Below are 23,256 nucleotides of genomic sequence, written 5' to 3' on the forward strand. Positions count from 1 at the left end.
CTGCTCCCCAGCCACTCAGGCTGGCATCCGTGGTCACCAGGACCCAGTCCTGAATGTCGAATCTGCGGCCCTTTCATAGATGAGCACTCTGCAGCCACCGCAGAAGAAAACACCCTTGTCCTTGGAGACAGGGTTATCCGCTGATGCATCTGAAGATGCGATCCGGACCATTTTCCCAGCAGATTCCACTGAAAGGTTCTTGCGTGAAATCTACCGAATGGGATCGCTTTGTAAGAAACCACCATTTTTCACAGGACCCTTGTGCAATGATGCACTGATACTTTTCCTGGTTTTAGGAGGTTCCTGACTAGCTCGGATAACTCCCTGGTCTTCTTCTCCGGGAGAAAACATCCTTTTCTGGACTGTGTCCAGAATCATTCCTAGGAACATTAGACGTGTCGTCGGAAAAAGCTGCGATTTTGGAATATTTAGAATCCACTCGTGCTGTCGTAGAACTACTTGAGATAGTGCTACTCCGACCGCCAACTGTTCTCTGGACCTTGCCCTTATCAGGAAAGCGTCCATATTTCTTTTAGGAAGAATCATCATTTCGGCCATTACCATGGTAAAGACCCGGGGTGCCGTGGACAATCCAAACGGCAGCGTCTGAACTGATAGTGACAGTTCTGTACCACGAACCTGAGATACCCTTGGTGAGAAGGGCAAAATTTGGACATGTAGGTAAGCGTCCCTGATATCCAGTGACACCATATCGTCCTGGTTCGCTATCACTGCTCTGAGTGACTCCATCTTGATTTGAACCCTTGTATGTAATTGTTCAAATCTTTTAGATCTCACCGAGCCGTTTGGCTTCAGTACCACAATATAGTGTGGAATAATACCCCTTCCCTTGTTGTAGGAGGGGTACTTTGATTATCACCTGCTGGGAATACAGCCTGTGAATTTTTTTTTCCAATACTGCCTCCCTGTCGGAGGGAGACGTTGGTAAAGCAGACTTCAGGAACTTGTGAGGGGAAGACGTCTCGAATTTCCAATGTACACCTGGGATACTACGTGTAGGATCCAGGAGTCCACTTGCGAGTGAGCCCACTGCGTGCTGAAACTCTTGAGATGACCCCCCACCGCACCTGAGTCCGCTTGTATGGCCCCAGCGTCATGCTGCGGACTTGGCAGAAGCTGTGGAGGACTTCTGTTCCTGGGAATGGGCTGCCTGCTGCAGTCTTCTTCCCTTTCCTCTAACCCTGGGCAGATATGACTGGCCTTTTGCCCGCCTGCCTTTATGGGTACGAAAGGACTGAGACTGAAAAGACTGTGTCCTTTTCTGCTGAGATGTGACTTGGGGTAACAAAAGTGGATTTTCCAGCTGTTGCCATGGCCACCAGGTCCGATGGACCGCCCCTTTATACGGCAATACTTCCATGTGCCGTCTGGAATCTGCATCACCTGACCACTGTCGTGTCTATAAACATCGTCTGGCAGATATGGACATCACATCTACTCTTGATGCCAGAATGCAAATATCCCTCTGCGCATCTCGCATATATAGAAATGCATCCTTAAAATGCTCTATAGTCAATAAAATATTGTTCCTGTCAAGGGTATCAATATTTTCAGTCAGGAAATCCGACCAAGCCCCCCCAGCGCAGCACATCCAGGCTGAGGCGATTGCTGGTCGTAGTATAACACCAGTATGTGTGTATATACTTTTTAGGATATTTTTCAGCTTCCTATCAGCTGGCTCTTTGAGGGCAGCCGTATCTGGAGACGGTAACGCCACTTGTTTTTATAAGCGTGTGAGCGCCTTATCCACCCTAAGGTGTGTTTCCCAACTCGCCCTCACTTCTGGCGGGAAAGGGTATACCTCCAATAATTTTCTATCGGAGGAAACCCACGTATCATCACACACTTTAATTTATCTGATTCAGGAAAAACTACAAGTAGATTATTCCCACCCTACATAATACCCTTATTTGTGGTACTTGTAGTATCAGAAATATGTAACACCTCCTTCATTGCCCTTAACATGTAACGTGTGGCCCTAAAGGAAAATACGTTTGTTACTTCACCGTCGACACTGAAGTCAGTGTCCGTGTCTGTGTCGACCAACTGAGGTAAATGGGCGTTTTTACAAGCTCCTGACGGTGTCTGAGACGCCTGGACAGGTACTAATTTGTTTGCCGGCCGTCTCATGTCGTCAACCGACCTTGCATCGTGTTGACATTATCACGTAATTCCTAAATAAGCCATCCATTCCGGTGTCGACTCCCTAGAGAGTGACATCACCAATACAGGCAATTTGCTCCGCCTCCTCACCAACATCGTCCTCCTACATGTCGACACACACGTACCGACACACAGCACACACACAGGGAATGCTCTGATAGAGGACAGGACCCCACTAGCCCTTTGGGGAGACAGAGGGAGAGTTTGCCAGCACACACCAAAAACGCTATAATTATACAGGGACAACCCCTTATACAAGTGTTTTCCCTTATAGCATTTTCACATATGTAATCATATCGCCAAATAAGTGCCCCCCCTCTCTGTTTTAACCCTGTTTCTGTAGTGCAGTGCAGGGGAGAGCCTGGGAGCCTTCCTCACAGCAGAGCTGAGCAGGAAAATGGCGCCGTGTGCTGAGGAGAATAGGCCCCACCCCCTAAAACGGCGGGCTCTTCTCCCGGAGTTTGTGAGATCTGGCAGGGGTTAAATACATCCATATAGCCTCAAGGGCTATATGTGATGTATTTTAGCCATAAAAAAGGTATAATACATTGCTGCCCAGGGCGCCCCCCCCAGCGCCCTGCACCCTCAGTGACCGCTGGTATGAAGTGTGCTGACAACAATGGCGCACAGCTGCAGTGCTGTGCGCTACCTTATGAAGACTGAAAGTCTTCTGCCGCCTGTTTCTGGACCTCTTCAACTTCGGCATCTGCAAGGGGGGTCGGCGGCACGGCTCCGGGAAGAACCCCAGGGTGAGACCTGTGTTCCGACTCCCTCTGGAGCTAATGGTGTCCAGTAGCCTAAGAAGCAAATCCATCCTGCACGCAGGTGAGTTTACTTCTCTCCCCTAAGTCCCTCGTAGCAGTGAGCCTGTTGCCAGCAGGACTCACTGAAAATAAAAAACCTAACTTAAACTTTTATTCTAAGCAGCTCAGGAGAGCCACCTAGATTGCACCCTTCTCGGCCGGGCACAAAAATCTAACTGAGGCTTGGAGGAGGGTCATAGGGGGAGGAGCCAGTGCACACCACCTGATCCTAAAGCTTTTATTATTGTGCCCTGTCTCCTGCGGAGCCGCTAAACCCCATGGTCCTGACGGAGTCCCCAGCATCCACTTAGGACGTTAGAGAAAGGGGTATTAGAGGGATGACTGCCGCAGAACATCTGAGTCACCTCACAACTGCAGCTCTTCATGCAGAGAAATAATCTCTTTTGGCATTAACATTCTAAGGTGTCCAAAGTTTCCTTACATATAGTTTACAGCTGAACTGCAAGTACTTTGACACCTCAGAAGTACCTGGCTCTGATAAGTGCAATAAGGGCAGCGTCCTCAACCCTCCTACCTTCCACTCAATGTTTACAGCATAATATGAGTGGTGGTAAGTAAGGCAAGGCTAGCGCATATCCCTGGGTATTGCATTAGGCGGCTGCACTGTCAGTCTCCTCTCTGCTCCCTCAATGTTTACAGCGGAGGTGAGCGGTAGCAGGGGAGACTTCCAGCGCCACCCAACCCTATGCACCACAGCACTACCCGATGCTGCTGCTCGGCGCCGGCTCAGCCCTGAGCTAACCTCCGCCAACTACAGCTCTAAGAGTGGCGAGGTAGCAGTAGGGAACTGCGCTCTCACCGAGGGAACTCTAGTTTTCCGCTTAGCGCTGAAGAGCTCTCTTTTATTCTCTGTTACAGTGAGGCTCGCGCTGACGGCAGACCCTAATTGGTCCCTTGCCGTCTCTGCTGCCAATCGCCTTCCCATTTTCTTCCAGGAGCTCGCAGTCAGAGTAGCGAGCGCGAGGGGACCCGCTCTTCCTGCCTGGCAGACCATTTCTCCAGCGGCGCGTGGATGTGGAGGGCGGCTCGAGGACATGCTTTTGCCGCCCTGCAGACCATTACTAACTACGGCGCGCAGCGGTCAGCGCTGGGGACCCACTACAACTGTCATAGTAAGGTCCTGTAACAGCTGCACTTGTCTCGTGCAGCAAAACTTTATTCCATTTTAATTATAAACAAACAGCTCCTTGGCAACCATTTGACCAAATATATATAGATGCAACATAAATTATAGATTTTTAAATAATAAAATATTTTATATCTTATTTATTTATCGCATCGCTACACCAGTGTCCCTGGTGGCTAGTGGAGCAGCTGCACAGTAACAGTGTCCACGCCAGCGCACGCGCTGCCCACCTCCCACAGCCGCGCCGGATCGCAGTAACAGCGGCCAAAGAGACCCCTTACCTCCCCTTGAATGAGTGGCCACGCGATCCTGGAGGGCAGCAGCGGGTGTGTGTGACTGGCGAGAAGGACACCAGACCCTCCGCTGTAGTTTTGTACTTACCAATAAATCCATTTCTCTGAATCCACTTGGGGACACTGGAGTACTTAAACAGCTGGGGTGTGAAGACTGCAGACCGGCGGTGGCACAATGGATAAAAAATTAAAAAAAAATTATTCACAGCTGGCTCCTCCCCCTTCACACCCCCCTATCCCTCCAGTTTGAAAAATTGACGGAGAGAAGAGGGAACATGAAAGCCTCACGCTTTGCGGGAAGGAGCCCAACATATCACAACATCAAAATAGCAACCAAGAGCTGTCAAAACAGTGAAATAATATAAACTTGCTTGACCAAATTTAACAAGAGCAATTAAGGCTGACAACACCGTTCAATGTCCCCGAGTGGATTCAGAGAAATGGATTTATTGGCGAGTACTAAAATCCTCTTTTCTCTCTCATCCACTAGGGGACACTGGAGAAATGAAACAGCTGGGGACGTCCCAAATTAAGTACCTGTTTAACAGCCTCAATAAGGGATTCTAACCCTTTTACTTCTGAATCCTCCTCCTGAGGACTCCCATCCAATATTTCCTCAACAGATTCTCTCTCCTCTTGAACTACCAAGAGACCTTCCTCCTCCTTCGACTCTTCTAGCAGGACAGGAAGAGGTCTCTTTACAGATTTGCATACAGGCTTTTCCACCTGTTCTGGCGGAGGTAGCCAAATGAGGAATTCTTCCATCGTTTATGAGAAACCAGCAGCCCATTCTAAATGTTGCTTACGGGATTCCGCCATCTCTTTAGAGATGTCAGCCAGGGCATTCTCCCATGACCCCGATGGACCACTGCTCCCTGGTTGAGCGTCCATTCCCAAACATGTGTCGCACACCCCGGAGCTGCCAACACTTGTGCTCTTTTTCTCACATTTTGAACATACATAACATATTTTTGTGATCTGGGTTGGTGCTTTAGACACCATGTCCAACCCTCACATACACACTCCAAACAGCAGTGCTTTCACTCTATTAGTATAGATGGAGAAAGACCGCAGGGATATGGGTAGCAATGAAATTAGGTCTTAGCCACACAGCTAGAATTAAAAAAATTAGCAACAATAAATAAATCTTTAAATAAAAAAAAACAGCCAAATGTTTACAAATCACAAACCACCAACTGTTGAGACAAGTAGATCTGTGCCAGGGTTAATACATCTGATGCTCCCTCTTCCGCAGGAGCTGTCAGCAGCATCCCTTGGAAGATAATATATATGTCATTAACATCATATTGTTAATTTACAGAAGATACTCTAACAGTATGCTTTTATCTATAAGCCAACGCTAAAAACGGCTTTTGGGTCTCCAACCTGCACTGCAGACTGTAACACATAACATGGCTACTGCTCTGACTAGACAATAGGAGAGGGAGTGCTAACTCCGCCTCCCCTGTCTGTGAAGTTTTTTTATTCACCTCGCTGCTAGGCTTCCCTGCAGCGAAGAAGGACCATCTCTGCGCCTGTCTGCACTCTCCAGGGGATCCGATAGCGCTTCTGATCTCCTCAGATTCTATGTACCCGTCAGCGTCTCCAGCTGCGTTCCTCCTGTTGCTGTGTGACACTCGAGGAAGCCGCCAAACAGGTCCGTGCTGCACCCCCCTGCCTCCCGGCTGCCTCATGCGCTTGTCCGCCTGCCAGTCACCCAAGCTGCGCTGTGCTTTGCCGCTCCGCTCCGGAGGAAATCTATATCTAGCAGCTGCGCTGCCGCCCTGTACTACTCACTGTTAGAGGAAGGCCTTATGTAAGAGATGCTGATCCCTTCCAACAGGATCTTAGTCCCAATTGTATTCTTAAAGTACACCTCAGCTCAGCCTGCCCCCTGCTTTCTGTCAGGTGGGATCGGGCTACAGATCAAAAGATCATAAAAAGCTTTTGTGAAGCAGGAGCTCCTTTATTATGCTTCCACCTCCTAGTACAATTTTTCAAACTGGAGAGATAGGGGGGCATGAAGGGGGAGGAGCCAGCAGTTTTTTTTTTTTTTATTAATTCATTGTGCCACCTCCGGTCTGCAGTCTTCACACCCCAGCTGTTTAAGTTCTCCAGTGGATGAGAGAGAAATAGTGGTTTCCATATATGTACCATAGAGACAGGACAAGCTTTAAATTATTTGATTGAATAGTATAACATCATCAGTGTCCCGATCATAGGCACGGCAATTCCCCAGATACGTCTATCTGCGAATCCCTGCCACGTGAAACCGCTACTGGATACCTGAGCACGCGTGTTAATTTCAACACGGTCACTGCCACCAGACAAAGTACAAACGTTTAGGATATGACCCAAGGCAAACTTATGGCTTTTGCCTGCACCTAGAATTATTAATATTTTGGTAACGCCTCTTTCAGAGAGTTGGGTTGGATACACACAGGAAACCAGAGCTAAAATTGATTTAACTTAAGTAAAACATTTCAAAGCTTATGTTACAGAAAAAAGAAAGTTACAAGAATATAATGCTAAAAAGTGAAAAGTCACAGCAGAAAATACAATTTCAAGAAAATAAGAATTTACTTACCGATAATTCTATTTCTCGTAGTCCGTAGTGGATGCTGGGGACTCCGTCAGGACCATGGGGATTAGCGGCTCCGCAGGAGACAGGGCACAAAAGTAAAAGCTTTAGGATCAGGTGGTGTGCACTGGCTCCTCCCCCTATGACCCTCCTCCAAGCCTCAGTTAGGATACTGTGCCCGGACGAGCGTACACAATAAGGAAGGATTTTGAATCCCGGGTAAGACTCATACCAGCCACACCAATCACACTGTACAACCTGTGATCTGAACCCAGTTAACAGCATGATAACAGCGGAGCATCTGAAAAGATGGCTCACAACAATAATAACCCGATTTTTGTTACAATAACTATGTACAAGTATTGCAGACAATCCGCACTTGGGATGGGCGCCCAGCATCCACTACGGACTACGAGAAATAGAATTATCGGTAAGTAAATTCTTATTTTCTCTGACGTCCTAAGTGGATGCTGGGGACTCCGTCAGGACCATGGGGATTATACCAAAGCTCCCAAACGGGCGGGAGAGTGCGGATGACTCTGCAGCACCGAATGAGAGAACTCCAGGTCCTCCTCAGTCAGGGTGTGCCCCTGACCAAGTATCAGCTCGGCAAAGTTGTAAAGCCGAGACCCCTCGGGCAGCCGCCCAAGATGAGCCCACCTTCCTTGTGGAATGGGTATTTACATATTTTGGCTGTGGCAGGCCTGCCACAGAATGTGCAAGCTGAATTGTACTACACATCCAACTAGCAATCGTCTGCTTAGAAGCAAGAGCACCCAGTTTGTTGTGTGCATACAGGATAACAGCAGGTCAGTTTTCCTGACTCCAGCCGTCCTGGAAACTATATTTTCAGGGCCCTGACAACATCTAGCAACTTGGAGTCCTCCAAGTCCCTAGTAGCCGCAGGTACCACAATAAGCTGGTTCGGGTGAAACACTGACACCACCTTAGGGAGAAACTGGGGATGAGTCCGCAGCTCTGCCCTGTCCGAATGGACAATCAGATATGGGCTTTTTTGAGACAAACGCCGCCAATTCTGACACTCGCCTGGCCGAGGCCAGGGCCAACAGCATGGTCACTTTCCCTGTGAGATATTTCAAATCCACAGATTTGAGCGGTTTAAACCAATGTGATTTTAGGAATCCCAGAACTAGGTTGAGATCCCACAGTGCCACTGGAGGCACAAAAGGGGGTTGTATATGCAGTACTCCCTTGACAAACTTCTGGACTTCAGGAACTGAAGCCAATTCTTTCTGGAAGAAAATCGACAGGGCCGAAATTTGAACCTTAATGGACCCCAATTTGAGGCCCATAGACACTCCTGTTTTCAGGAAATGCAGGAAACGACCGAGTTGAATTTTCTTCATGGGGCCTTCCTGGCCTCACACCACGCAACATATTTTCGCCACATGTGGTGATAATGTTGTGCGGTCACCTCCTTCCTGGCTTTGACCAGGGTAGGAATGACCTCTTCCGGAATGCCTTTTTCCCTTAGGATCCGGCGTTCAACCGCCATGCCGTCAAACGCAGCCGCGGTAAGTCTTGGAACAGACATGGTACTTGCTGAAGCAAGTCCCTTCTTAGCGGCACAGGCCATGAGTCCTCTGTGAGCATCTCTTGAAGTTCCGGGTACCAAGTCCTTCTTGGCCAATCCGGAGCCACGAGTATAGTTCTTACTCCTCTACGTCTTATAATTTTCAATACCTTGGGTATGAGAAGCAGAGGAGGGAAGACATACACCGACTGGTACACCCACGGTGTTACCAGAACGTCCACAGCTATTGCCTGAGGGTCTTTTGACCTGGCGCAATACTTGTCCAGTTTTTTGTTCAGGCGGGACGCCATCATGTCCACCTTTGGTCTTTTCCAACGGTTCACAATCATGTGGAAGACTTCCCGATGAAGTCCCCACTCTCCCGGGTGGAGGTTGTGCCTGCTGAGGAAGTCTGCTTCCCAGTTGTCCACTCCCGGAATGAACACTGCGGACAGTGCTATCACATGATTTTCCGCCCAGCGAAAAATCCTTGCAGTTTCTGCCATTGCCCTCCTGCTTCTTGTGCCGCCCTGTCTGTTTACGTGGGCGACTGCCGTGATGTTGTCCCACTGGATCAATACCGGCTGACCTTGAAGCAGAGGTCTTGCTAAGCTTAGAGCATTGTAAATTGCCCTTAGCTCCAGTATATTTATGTGGAGAAAAATCTCCAGACTTGATCACACTCCCTGGAAATTTTTTCCCTGTGTGACTGCTCCCCAGCCTCTCAGGCTGGCCTCCGTGGTCACCAGCATCCAATCCTGAATGCCGAATCTGCGGCCCTCTAGAAGATGAGCACTCTGTAACCACCACAGGAGAGACACCCTTGTCCTCGGAGATAGGGTTATCCGCTGATGCATCTGAAAATGCGATCCGGACCATTTGTCCAGCAGATCCCACTGAAAAGTTCTTGCGTGGAATCTGCCGAATGGAATCGCTTCGTAATAAGCCACCATTTTTCCCAGGACTCTTGTGCAATGATGCACTGACACTTTTCCTGGTTTTAGGAGGTTCCCGACTAGCTCGGATAACTCCCTGGCTTTCTCCTCCGGGAGAAACACCTTTTTCTGGACTGTGTCCAGAACCATCCCTAGGAACAGCAGACGTGTCGTCGGAAACGGCTGCGATTTTGGATATTTAGAATCCACCCGTGCTGTCGTAGAACTACTTGAGATAGTGCTACTCCGACTTCCAACTGTTCTCTGGACCTTGCCCTTATCAGGAGATCGTCCAAGTAAGGGATAATTAAGACGCCTTTTCTTTGAAGAAGAATCATCATTTCGGCCATTACTTTGGTAAAGACCCGGGGTGCCGTGGACAATCCAAACGGCAGCGTCTGAAACTGATAGTGACAGTTCCGTACCACGAACCTGAGGTACCCTTGGTGAGAAGGGCAATTTGGGACATGGAGGTAAGCATCCTTGATGTCCAGGGACACCATATAGTCCCCTTCTTCCTGGTTCGCTATCACTGCTCTGAGTGACTCCATCTTGATTTGAACCTTTGTATGTAAGTGTTCAAAGATTTCCCATTTAGAATAGGTCTCACCGAGCCGTCTGGCTTCAGTACCACAATATAGTGTGGAATAATACCCCTTTCCTTGTTGTAGGAGGGGTACTTTGATTATCACCTGCTGGGAATACAGCTTGTGAATTGTTTCCAATACTGCCTCCCTGTCAGAGGAAGACGTTGGTAAAGCAGACATCAGGAGCCAGCGAGGGGGAGACGTCTCGAATTTCCAGTCTGTACCCCTGGGATACTACTTGTAGGATCCAGGGGTCCACTTGCGAGTGAGCCCACTACGCGCTGAAACTCTTGAGACGACCCCCCACCGCACTTGAGTCCGCTTGTACGGCCCCAGCGTCATGCTGAGGACTTGGCAGAAGCTGTGGAGGGCTTCTGTTCCTGGGAATGGGCTGCCTGCTGCAGTCTTCTTCCCTTTCCTCTATCCCTGGGCAGATATGACTGGCCTTTTGCCCGCTTGCCCTTATGGGGACGAAAGGACTGAGGCTGAAAAGACGGTGTCTTTTTCTGCTGAGATGTGATTTGGGGTAAAAAAGGTGGATTTTCCAGCTGTTGCCGAGGCCACCAGGTCCGATGGACCGACCCCAAATAACTCCTCCCCTTTATACGGCAATACTTCCATGTGCCGTTTGGAATCTGCATCACCTGACCACTGTCGTGTCCATAAACATCTTCTGGCAGATATGGACATCGCACTTACTCTTGATGCCAGAGTGCAAATATCCCTCTGTGCATCTCGCATATATAGAAATGCATCCTTTAAATGCTCTATAGTCAATAAAATACTGTCCCTGTCAAGGGTATCAATATTTTCAGTCAGGGAATCCGACCAAGCCACCCCAGCGCTGCACATCCAGGCTGAGGCGATCGCTGGTCGCAGTATAACACCAGTATGTGTGTATATACCTTTTTAGGATATTTTCCAGCCTCTCAGCTGGCTCCTTGAGGGCGGCCCTATCTGGAGACGGTACCGCCACTTGTTTTGATAAGCGTGTGAGCGCCTTATCCACCCTAAAGGGTGTTTCCCAACGCGCCCTAACTTCTGGCGGGAAAGGGTATACCGCCAATAATTTTCTATCGGGGGAAACCCACGCATCATCACACACTTCATTTAATTTATCTGATTCAGGAAAAACTACAGGTAGTTTTTTCACACCCCACATAATACCCTTCTTGTGGTACTTGTAGTATCAGAAATATGTAACACCTCCTTCATTGCCCTTAACATGTAACGTGTGGCCCTAAAGGAAAATACGTTTGTTTCTTCACCGTCGACACTGGAGTCAGTGTCCGTGTCGACCGACTGAGGTAAATGAGCGTTTTACAGCCCCTGACGGTGTTTGAGACGCCTGGACAGGTACTAATTTGTTTGCCGGCCGTCTCATGTCGTCAACCGACCTTGCAGCGTGTTGACATTATCACGTAATTCCTTAAATAAGCCATCCATTCCGGTGTCGACTCCCTAGAGAGTGACATCACCATTTCAGGCAATTGCTCCGCCTCCTCACCAACATCGTCCTCATACATGTCGACACACACGTACCGACACACAGCACACACACAGGGAATGCTCTGATAGAGGACAGGACCCCACTAGCCCTTTGGGGAGACAGAGGGAGAGTTTGCCAGCACACACCAAAAACGCTATAATTATACAGGGACAACCTTTATATAAGTGTTTTTCCCTTATAGCATTTTAATATATATATACATATCGCCAAATAAGTGCCCCCCCTCTCTGTTTTAACCCTGTTTCTGTAGTGCAGTGCAGGGGAGAGCCTGGGAGCCTTCCCACCAGCATTTCTGTGAGGGAAAATGGCGCTGTGTGCTGAGGAGAATAGGCCCCGCCCCCTTTTCGGCGGGCTTCTTCTCCCGTTTTTCTGAGACCTGGCAGGGGTTAAATACATCCATATAGCCCCCAGGGGCTATATGTGATGTATTTTTAGCCAGAATAAGGTACTATCATTGCTGCCCAGGGCGCCCCCCCCCCCCAGCGCCCTGCACCCTCAGTGACCGCTGCTATGAAGTGTGCTGACAACAATGGCGCACAGCTGCAGTGCTGTGCGCTACCTTATGAAGACTGAAGAGTCTTCTGCCGCCGTTTCTGGACCTTCACTTTTCGGCATCTGCAAGGGGGGTCGGCGGCGCGGCTCCGGGACGAACCCCAGGGTGAGACCTGTGTTCCGACTCCCTCTGGAGCTAATGGTGTCCAGTAGCCTAAGAAGCCAATCCATCCTGCACGCAGGTGAGTTCACTTCTCTCCCCTAAGTCCCTCGTAGCAGTGAGCCTGTTGCCAGCAGGACTCACTGAAAATAAAAAACCTAACAAACTTTTACTCTAAGCAGCTCTTTAGGAGAGCCACCTAGATTGCACCCTTCTCGGCCGGGCACAAAAATCTAACTGAGGCTTGGAGGAGGGTCATAGGGGGAGGAGCCAGTGCACACCACCTGATCCTAAAGCTTTTACTTTTGTGCCCTGTCTCCTGCGGAGCCGCTAATCCCCATGGTCCTGACGGAGTCCCCAGCATCCACTTAGGACGTCAGAGAAAATAAATATAGGGAGATAAAACCCACTGATCCTCCTAACACATGCAGCGTGGAACGATGGGATGAAGTGAAGACTCTTCAGATATATCGAGACATTACAGAGCCAGAATGTTTTCCTGACTCGCTTCCTTGATAATGCACGCTTTGCAGTCTGTGTTACTTTTCCCCTTCCTTTTAAAGCTGGGAAATCAGATTTATCAATCATACTAAGACACTGTTAAAACTTATACTGTGGGGTCTCTTAGAAATACTAGCAGGCCAAATTGCCTTATCTTTTAATTGCTTGTTTGAAGCTCTGAGCTAGTATTTACAACTGTAGAAGTAAGGCCTGAATAAATATCCTGCATCCTGCTCTTTTACAACTTACAAATGCATTCTCCCAACCATCTCTGGGTCCCTGCATCAAAGGGTATCTGACACCTCTGTACTGTAAACAGCTCTATACAAGCAGATCAATTAAGTCTCTACCATTTAACATGCAAAAACACTTGACTGGTATAATACAATGGTACATTGATACATCAATTGGAATAATACAAATTTCAATCATGCCCATTCGATATAACCTAGATGCATTGGCATCACATCCATTGATACGTCACTCTGATATCCTGGTGTCATCTATATTGATTTCACACTACTTATTAACAGGCCTATTCCTACTTGAAATAGCCTGGATCATGACACCTCCACTTATAAAGATCAGCATGGGAGCAGTGGCACGTCAGGCTGAAGTCTCCTATGACCTCTGCACACAGGATTTATACATAACCACATACAGGGCATTTGCAGAGATTGATCAATACAACATTATTTGCAGTTATGCACGTTCTGGCGTCAGAATTGCGTCCAATTGTGACAATCAGGTCCTGAATACAATCTGCCTTTGATCACCCACCCTGTAATGATTTTCACAACAACATTAAAAGGGAAATCCCCACATACCCCCAGTTTTCATTTGCCGCTCTCCTCCCATGGGCAGCTGCTCCAGGGCTGTGGTCAGAGATTTCACACCAGGGTTTAGGTTGATCACATGAAAGGGACAAAGGAGCCCATCTGTGGAAAGCACCAGAAGTACCGGAGCAGGAGGCAAGATCTTCTCATCACCTGTACAAAACAAGCAAACAGAGGCATACTCCAGAAAACTGGTGAGGAATAAAAAGGAACTTTAGCCCATAATCACTATGAAAGATATGAAAGATGCTAGTGACATTTGGAGCAATTTTCTTTTAACAGTATCATGAGACCTGCAAAGTAAATGCTGGGTTGCAGGGTAATTTACGCTGGCTAGTATATTATAGTGAGGGCATCGGGAACAGCAGCTGGACAAACAAAATTAGATACTGTATATAAAGCATTTATTTAAAACCTACAAAAATGTTATTTTATGAAAAACACCCAGTTGGATGTACAGGTGAAACTCCGAAAATTAGAATATCGTGCAAAAGTTCATTTATTTCAGTAATTCAACTTAAAAAAGGTAAAACTAAGATATATTTCAAGCCTTTGTTATAATTTTGATGATTGTGGCTTACGGATGGTATTCAGTATACCGGTTGTTGGGATCCTGGCGCACAGTATACCGGCGCCGGAATCTCGACAACCGGTATACAAACACTGTTTCTCCCTCTTGGGGATCCACGCCCCCCCCCTCCCCCGGATGGAGAATAAATAAGGTGGCGTGCATAGCGCGCCACCGTGCCAGCAGCGCGGCGAGCCCACAAGGGGCTCATTTGCGCTCACCCCACTGTCGGTAAGCTGGCGGTCGGGATCCCGGCGCTGGTATGCTGGCCGCCGGCAACTCATACCACACCCGTGGCTTCCAGCTTAAGAAAACCCCAAATGCAAAATCTCAGAAATTTTGAATATGGTGAAAAGGTTCAATATTTTAGGATCAAAGTGTCACACCCTAATCAGCTATTTAATCCAAACCACCTGCAAAAGGTTCCTGAGCCTTTAAATCAGGCCTGGCCAACCTGTGGCTCTCCAGATGTCGGGAAACCACACATCCCAGTATGCCCTGCCAGTTTTAGCATTTCCTAATAGCAAAACTGTGGCAAAGCATGATGGGTCTTGTAGTTTTACAACAGCGGTAGAGCCACAGGTTGACCAGGCCTGCTTTAAATGGTCTCTCAGTCTGGTTCAGTACAATTCACAATCATGGGGAAGACTGCTGACCTGACAGTTGTGCAGAAACCCATCATTGACACCCTCCACAAGGAGGGAAAGCATCAAAAGGAAATTGCAAAAGTTGGATGTTCTGAAAGTGCTGAATCAAAGCACATGAATAGAAAGCGAAGTGGAAGTGAAAAGTGTGGAAGAAAAAGGAGCACAAGCAGCAGGGATGACCGCAGTCTGGAGAGGATTGTCAGGAAAAGGCCATTCAAAAGTGTGGGGGAGCTTCACAAGGAGTGGACTGAGGCTGGAGTTAGTGCATCAAGAGCCACCACACACACAGACAGATCCTGGACCAGAGTTAAAGAAAAAAAAGAACTGGTCTGTTGCTCAGTGGTCCAAAGTCCTCTTTTCTGATGAGAGCAAAGTTTGCATCTCATTTGGTCCCAGAGTCTGGAGGAAGAATGGAGAGGCGCACAATCCAAGATGCTTGAAGTCCAGTGTGAAGTTTCCACAGTCTGTGTTGATTTGGGGAGCCATGTCATCTGCTGGTGTTGGTCCACTGTGCTTTATTAAGTCCAGCGTAAACGCAGCCTTCTACCAGGACATTTTAGAGCACTTCATGTTTCCTTCAGCAGACAAGCTTTATGGAGATGCTGACTTCATTTTCCAGCAGGACTTGGTACCTGTCCACACTGCCAAAAGTAGCAAAACCTGGTTCAATGGCCATGAGATTACTGTGCTGGATTGGCCAGCAAACTCGCCTGACCTGAACCTCATAGAGAATCTATGGGACATTGGCAACAGAAAGATGAGAGAAATGAAACAGAACAATGCAGAAGAGCTGAAGGCCGCTATTAGAGCATCCTGGTCTTCCATAACACCTCAGCAGTGCCACAGGCTGATAGGATCCATTCCACGCCGCATTGAGGCAGTAATTCATGCAAAAGGGGCCAAACCAAGTACAGGTTGAGTCTCCCTTATCCAAAATGCTTGGGACCAGAGGTACTTTGGATATGGGATTTTTCCGTATTTTGGAATAACTGCATACCATAATGAGATATCATGGTGATGGGACCTAAATCTAAGCACAGAATGCATTTATGTTACATATACACCTTATACACACAGCCTGGAGGTCATTTTAACCAATATTTTTTATAACTTTGTGCATTAAACAAAGTGTGTCTACATTCACACAATTCATTTATGTTTCATATACACCTTATACACACAGCCTGAAGGTCATTTAATACAATATTTTTAATAACTCTGTGTATTAAACACAGTTTGTATACATTGAGCCATCAAAAAACAAAGGTTTCACTATCTCACTCTCACTCAAAAAAGTCTGTATTTCGGAATATTCCGTATTTCGGAATATTTGGATATGGGATACTCAACCTGTACTGAGTACATATGCATGATTATACTTTTCAGAGGGCCGACATTTCTGTATTTAAAATCCTTTTTTATTGATTTTATGTAATAGTCTACTTTTCTGAGATTTTGGGTTTTCTTAAGCTGTAAGCCACAATCATCAAAATTCTAACAAATAAAGGCTTTAAAATATCTCACTTTGCATGTAATGAGTCTATGTAATATATTAGTTTCACCTTTTAAGTTGAATTACTAAAATAAATTAAATTTTGCACAATATTCTAATTTTCTGAGTTTCACCTGTACAGCATGACGTTTATTTCAGCCAGTATTTACCCTGCACAGAAACAATATAACCCACCCAAACCTGCAGTGCACATGGTTTTGCCCATTAGAGGAAGATTTTGCTTTTGCGATCAACCTTGACTTAGACCCATAATTAGCTATGGATGCTATCGATACTTAGAAGCAATAGGTAGGCTAATGCCTCGTTATCAGTCTCTCCACTCTGCAAGGCTATACTAGTCAGGAGGGATATAGTGGTCATCTATGTATAATTTTCTATTGAAGTGATGTGGTGGTGTGCTATTACCAAACTCTCTTTGTGGAAGGAATTCAAATGTAATTTGCGCTGGCAGACGGCGCCCAACGGAGCTATTCAATTGTATGCTGCCAGCGCTGACATTCCGGCACACGCCCCCCGGGGTGGGCACCCAAATGGCACTTTGAGATAGCGTCCATTAGTTTATTTGGGTTTAGCGGCTTTACACGGCTAAACCAGATACTAATCGGCGCGATAATGGGGATCAATTGAATATCACCCCTGCAATTTCCCCTCACTTTAGACACGAGATTGGGGCGCGGTAACAATTTAATTCCCCACCGTATCTGGTGTTTCCACTAGCAGCAGCTGGCTCCAGCTTGCATCTGCACACTCAGTCAGTGTGCACCTGAAAGATATAGCTGCAGGTTGACCCAATCTGCAGATAGCATATGGTGGTTGTTCATACACACTGACCAACCACCACTGCCATCTAAAGATATATCTGTGGTTAGAACATTGGCCAATTAATCTTTCCTCTGTACTTACTGTCAGATCGTCATCATGAAACGTGCCAAATGAGCCTGCTATTTATATAATGGGCTGGAACACAGGTAAAAGGAAACAGGCCTTTTTTGCCTCTGTTTTCATTCCCACTGTCTCTCACTTCGTCTCCCATTGTCTAATTTCCTCTTTCTTGCTCCCTCCGTCTCCCACTGACCCTCTCTCGCCTCCTTCCGTCTCCCACTGTCACTCTCTCACTTCCTGCGTCTCCCACTGTCACTCTCTCACTTCCTCCGTCTCCCACTGTCACTCTCTCACTTCCTCCGTCTCCCACTGTCACTCTCTCACTTCCTCCGTCTCCCACTGACCCTCTCTCGCCTCCTTCCGTCTCCCACTGTCACTCTCTCACTTCCTGCGTCTCCCACTGTCACTCTCTCACTTCCTCCGTCTCCCACTGTCACTCTCTCACTTCCTCCGTCTCCCACTGTCACTCTCTCACTTCCTCCGTCTCCCACTGACCCTCTCTCGCCTCCTTCCGTCTCCCACTGTCACTCTCTCACTTCCTGCGTCTCCCACTGTCACTCTCTCACTTCCTCCGTCTCCCACTGTCACTCTCTCACTTCCTCCGTCTCCCACTGTCACACTCTCACTTCCTCCGTCTCCCACCGTCACACTCTCACTTCCTCCGTCTCCCACCGTCACACTCTCACTTCCTCCGTCTCCCACCGTCACACTCTCACTTCCTCCGTCTCCCACTGTCACTCTCTCACTTCCTCCGTCTCCCACGTCACACTCTCACTTCCTCCGTCTCCCACTGTCACTCTCTCACTTCCTCCGTCTCCCACCGTCACACTCTCACTTCCTCCGTCTCCCACCGTCACACTCTCACTACCTCCGTCTCCCACCGTCACACTCTCACTACCTCCGTCTCCCACCGTCACACTCTCACTACCTCCGTCTCCCACCGTCACTCTCTCACTTCCTCCGTCTCCCACTGTCACACTCTCACTTCCTCCGTCTCCCACTGTCACTCTCTCACTTCCTCCGTCTCCCACTGTCACACTCTCACTTCCTCCATCTCCCACTGTCACACTCTCACTTCCTCCGTCTGCCACCGTCACACTCTCACTTCCTCCATCTCCCACTGTCACACTCTCACTTCCTCCGTCTCCCACCGTCACACTCTCACTACCTCCGTCTCCCACTGTCACACTCTCACTTCCTCCGTCTCCCACTGTCACTCTCTCACTTCCTCCGTCTCCCACTGTCACACTCTCACTTCCTCCGTCTCCCACTGTCACACTCTCACTTCCTCCGTCTCCCACTGTCACTCTCTCACTTCCTCCGTCTCCCACTGTCACACTCTCACTACCTCCGTCTCCCACCGTCACACTCTCACTTCCTCCGTCTGCCACTGTCACACTCTCACTTCCTCCGTCTCCCACTGTCACTCTCTCACTTCCTCCGTCTCCCACTGTCACACTCTCACTTCCTCCGTCTCCCACTGTCACACTCTCACTTCCTCCGTCTCCCACTGTCACTCTCTCACTTCCTCCGTCTCCCACTGTCACACTCTCACTACCTCCGTCTCCCACCGTCACACTCTCACTTCCTCCGTCTGCCACTGTCACACTCTCACTTCCTCCGTCTCCCACCGTCACTCTCTCACTTCCTCCGTCTCCCACCGTCACACTCTCACTTCCTCCGTCTCCCACTGTCACACTCTCACTTCCTCCGTCTCCCACTGTCACTCTCTCACTTCCTCCGTCTCCCACTGTCACACTCTCACTACCTCCGTCTCCCACCGTCACACTCTCACTTCCTCCGTCTGCCACTGTCACTCTCTCACTTCCTCCGTCTCCCACTGTCACACTCTCACTTCCTCCGTCTCCCACTGTCACACTCTCACTTCCTCCGTCTCCCACTGTCACTCTCTCACTTCCTCCGTCTCCCACTGTCACACTCTCACTACCTCCGTCTCCCACTGTCACACTCTCACTTCCTCCGTCTCCCACTGTCACTCTCTCACTTCCTCCGTCTCCCACCGTCACACTCTCACTACCTCCGTCTCCCACCGTCACACTCTCACTTCCTCCGTCTGCCACTGTCACACTCTCACTTCCTCCGTCTCCCACTGTCACTCTCTCACTTCCTCCGTCTCCCACTGTCACACTCTCACTTCCTCCGTCTCCCACTGTCACACTCTCACTTCCTCCGTCTCCCACTGTCACTCTCTCACTTCCTCCGTCTCCCACCGTCACACTCTCACTACCTCCGTCTCCCACCGTCACACTCTCACTTCCTCCGTCTGCCACCGTCACACTCTCACTACCTCCGTCTCCCACCGTCACACTCTCACTTCCTCCGTCTCCCACCGTCACACTCTCACTTCCTCCGTCTCCCACTGTCACTCTCTCACTACCTCCGTCTCCCACTGTCACACTCTCACTTCCTCCGTCTGCCACTGTCACACTCTCACTACCTCCGTCTCCCACCGTCACACTCTCACTTCCTCCGTCTCCCACCGTCACACTCTCACTTCCTGCGTCTCCCACCGTCACACTCTCACTTCCTGCGTCTCCCACCGTCACACTCTCACTTCCTCCGTCTCCAACTGTCACTCTCTCACTACCTCCGTCTCCCACTGTCACTCTCTCACTACCTCCGTCTCCCACTGTCACACTCTCACTTCCTCCGTCTCCCACTGTCACTCTCTCACTTCCTCCGTCTCCCACTGTCACACTCTCACTTCCTGCGTCTCCCACCGTCACACTCTCACTTCCTCCGTCTCCCACTGTCACTCTCTCACTACCTCCGTCTCCCACTGTCACTCTCTCACTACCTCCGTCTCCCACTGTCACACTCTCACTTCCTCCGTCTCCCACTGTCACTCTCTCACTTCCTCCGTCTCCCACTGTCACACTCTCACTTCCTCCGTCTCCCACTGTCACACTCTCACTTCCTCCGTCTCCCACTGTCACTCTCTCACTTCCTCCGTCTCCCACTGTCACACTCTCACTACCTCCGTCTCCCACCGTCACACTCTCACTTCCTCCGTCTGCCACTGTCACACTCTCACTACCTCCGTCTCCCACCGTCACACTCTCACTTCCTCCGTCTCCCACCGTCACACTCTCACTTCCTGCGTCTCCCACCGTCACACTCTCACTTCCTGCGTCTCCCACCGTCACACTCTCACTTCCTCCGTCTCCCACTGTCACACTCTCACTTCCTCCGTCTGCCACTGTCACACTCTCACTACCTCCGTCTCCCACCGTCACACTCTCACTTCCTCCGTCTGCCACTGTCACACTCTCACTACCTCCGTCTCCCACCGTCACACTCTCACTTCCTCCGTCTCCCACCGTCACACTCTCACTTCCTGCGTCTCCCACCGTCACACTCTCACTTCCTGCGTCTCCCACCGTCACACTCTCACTTCCTCCGTCTCCCACTGTCACTCTCTCACTACCTCCGTCTCCCACTGTCACTCTCTCACTTCCTCCGTCTCCCACTGTCACACTCTCACTACCTCCGTCTCCCACTGTCACACTCTCACTACCTCCGTCTCCCACTGTCACACTCTCACTTCCTCCGTCTCCCACTGTCACACTCTCACTTCCTCCATCTCCCACTGTCACACTCTCACTTCCTCCATCTCCCACTGTCACACTCTCACTTCCTCCGTCTCCCACTGTCACTCTCTCACTTCCTCCGTCTCCCACTGTCACACTCTCACTTCCTCCGTCTCCCACTGTCACACTCTCACTTCCTCCGTCTCCCACTGTCACTCTCTCACTTCCTCCGTCTCCCACTGTCACACTCTCACTTCCTGCGTCTCCCACCGTCACACTCTCACTACCTCCGTCTCCCACTGTCACACTCTCACTTCCTCCGTCTCCCACTGTCACACTCTCACTTCCTCCGTCTCCCACTGTCACTCTCTCACTTCCTCCGTCTCCCACTGTCACACTCTCACTACCTCCGTCTCCCACTGTCACACTCTCACTACCTCCGTCTCCCACTGTCACACTCTCACTTCCTCTGTCTCCCACTGTCACACTCTCACTTCCTGCGTCTCCCACCGTCACACTCTCACTACCTCCGTCTCCCACTGTCACACTCTCACTTCCTCCGTCTCCCACTGTCACACTCTCACTTCCTCCGTCTCCCACTGTCACTCTCTCACTTCCTCCGTCTCCCACTGTCACACTCTCACTACCTCCGTCTCCCACTGTCACACTCTCACTACCTCCGTCTCCCACTGTCACACTCTCACTTCCTCCGTCTCCCACTGTCACACTCTCACTTCCTCCGTCTCCCACTGTCACACTCTCACTTCCTCCGTCTCCCACTGTCACTCTCTCACTTCCTCCGTCTCCCACTGTCACACTCTCACTTCCTCCGTATGCCACTGTCACACTCTCACTTCCTCCATCTCCCACTGTCACACTCTCACTTCCTCCGTCTGCCACTGTCACACTCTCACTTCCTCCGTCTCCCACTGTCACACTCTCACTTCCTCCATCTCCCACTGTCACACTCTCACTTCCTCCGTCTCCCACTGTCACACTCTCACTTCCTCCATCTCCCACTGTCACACTCTCACTTCCTCCGTCTGCCACTGTCACACTCTCACTTCCTCCGTCTGCCACTGTCACACTCTCACTTCCTCCGTCTCCCACTGTCACACTCTCACTTCCTCCATCTCCCACTGTCACACTCTCACTTCCTCCGTCTCCCACTGTCACACTCTCACTTCCTCCATCTCCCACTGTCACTCTCTCACTTCCTCCGTCTGCCACTGTCACACTCTCACTTCCTCCGTCTGCCACTGTCACACTCTCACTTCCTCCATCTCCCACTGTCACACTCTCACTTCCTCCGTCTGCCACTGTCACACTCTCACTTCCTCCGTCTCCCACTGTCACACTCTCACTTCCTCCGTCTCCCACTGTCACACCCTCACTTCCTCCATCTCCCACTGTCACACTCTCACTTCCTCCGTCTGCCACTGTCACACTCTCACTTCCTCCGTCTCCCACTGTCACACTCTCACTTCCTGCGTCTCCCACTGTCACTCTCTCACTTCCTCCGTCTCCCACTGTCACACTCTCACTACCTCCGTCTGCCACTGTCACACTCTCACTACCTCCGTCTCCCACTGTCACACTCTCACTACCTCCGTCTCCCACTGTCACACTCTCACTTCCTCCGTCTCCCACTGTCACACTCTCACTACCTCCGTCTCCCACTGTCACACTCTCACTTCCTCCGTCTGCCACTGTCACACTCTCACTTCCTCCGTCTCCCACTGTCACACTCTCACTTCCTGCGTCTCCCACTGTCACTCTCTCACTTCCTCCGTCTCCCACTGTCACACTCTCACTACCTCCGTCTGCCACTGTCACACTCTCACTACCTCCGTCTCCCACTGTCACACTCTCACTACCTCCGTCTCCCACTGTCACACTCTCACTTCCTCCGTCTCCCACTGTCACACTCTCACTACCTCCGTCTCCCACTGTCACACTCTCACTTCCTCCATCTCCCACTGTCACACTCTCACTACCTCCGTCTCCCACTGTCACACTCTCACTACCTCCATCTCCCACTGTCACACTCTCACTTCCTCCGTCTCCCACTGTCACACTCTCACTTCCTCCATCTCCCACTGTCACACTCTCACTTCCTCCGTCTGCCACTGTCACACTCTCACTACCTCCGTCTGCCACTGTCACACTCTCACTTCCTCCGTCTGCCACTGTCACACTCTCACTACCTCCGTCTGCCTGTGCGTTCGTGACACTCTCACGCCCTTCCCTGCATCACTGCTTGCTGGCCGCTAGCTATCACTAATTGGGACCACTAGTAACAGCATCACCTGTGCAGCAGGGCAGACACGATAGGTCTCTGAATGCAGTTGTTCACAGGCAAAGTTTGAACACATCTGCTGATCAATAAACGATAGATTATCTATTCAATTGATCAGATAATATATGGTGCAGTGTGTACCCAGCTCTACGTTCAGTGGCTTCACCTTGCAGCTACTGCCTGCATGTCAACCTGGCTCTTGCAGCAGTCTCGCTCTCAGCAGTCCCCGCCTT

At 49.7% G+C, this 23,256-nt stretch overlaps 1 protein-coding gene across 1 annotated transcript in view; it reads right to left on the reverse strand.

Annotated features, from left to right (window-relative positions):
* NUP214 (nucleoporin 214) overlaps nucleotides 1-23,256 on the reverse strand; it is a 395,449-nt gene that overhangs the window by 228,182 nt on the left and 144,011 nt on the right. Inside the window, exon 11 of the mRNA XM_063936801.1 lies at nucleotides 13,555-13,716. Coding sequence (XP_063792871.1) covers nucleotides 13,555-13,716 — 162 coding nt within the window. The remainder of the gene's footprint in view (nucleotides 1-13,554; nucleotides 13,717-23,256) is intronic.

Source organism: Pseudophryne corroboree, chromosome 8, assembly GCF_028390025.1.
Source record: "Pseudophryne corroboree isolate aPseCor3 chromosome 8, aPseCor3.hap2, whole genome shotgun sequence".
Taxonomy (NCBI): domain Eukaryota; kingdom Metazoa; phylum Chordata; class Amphibia; order Anura; family Myobatrachidae; genus Pseudophryne; species Pseudophryne corroboree.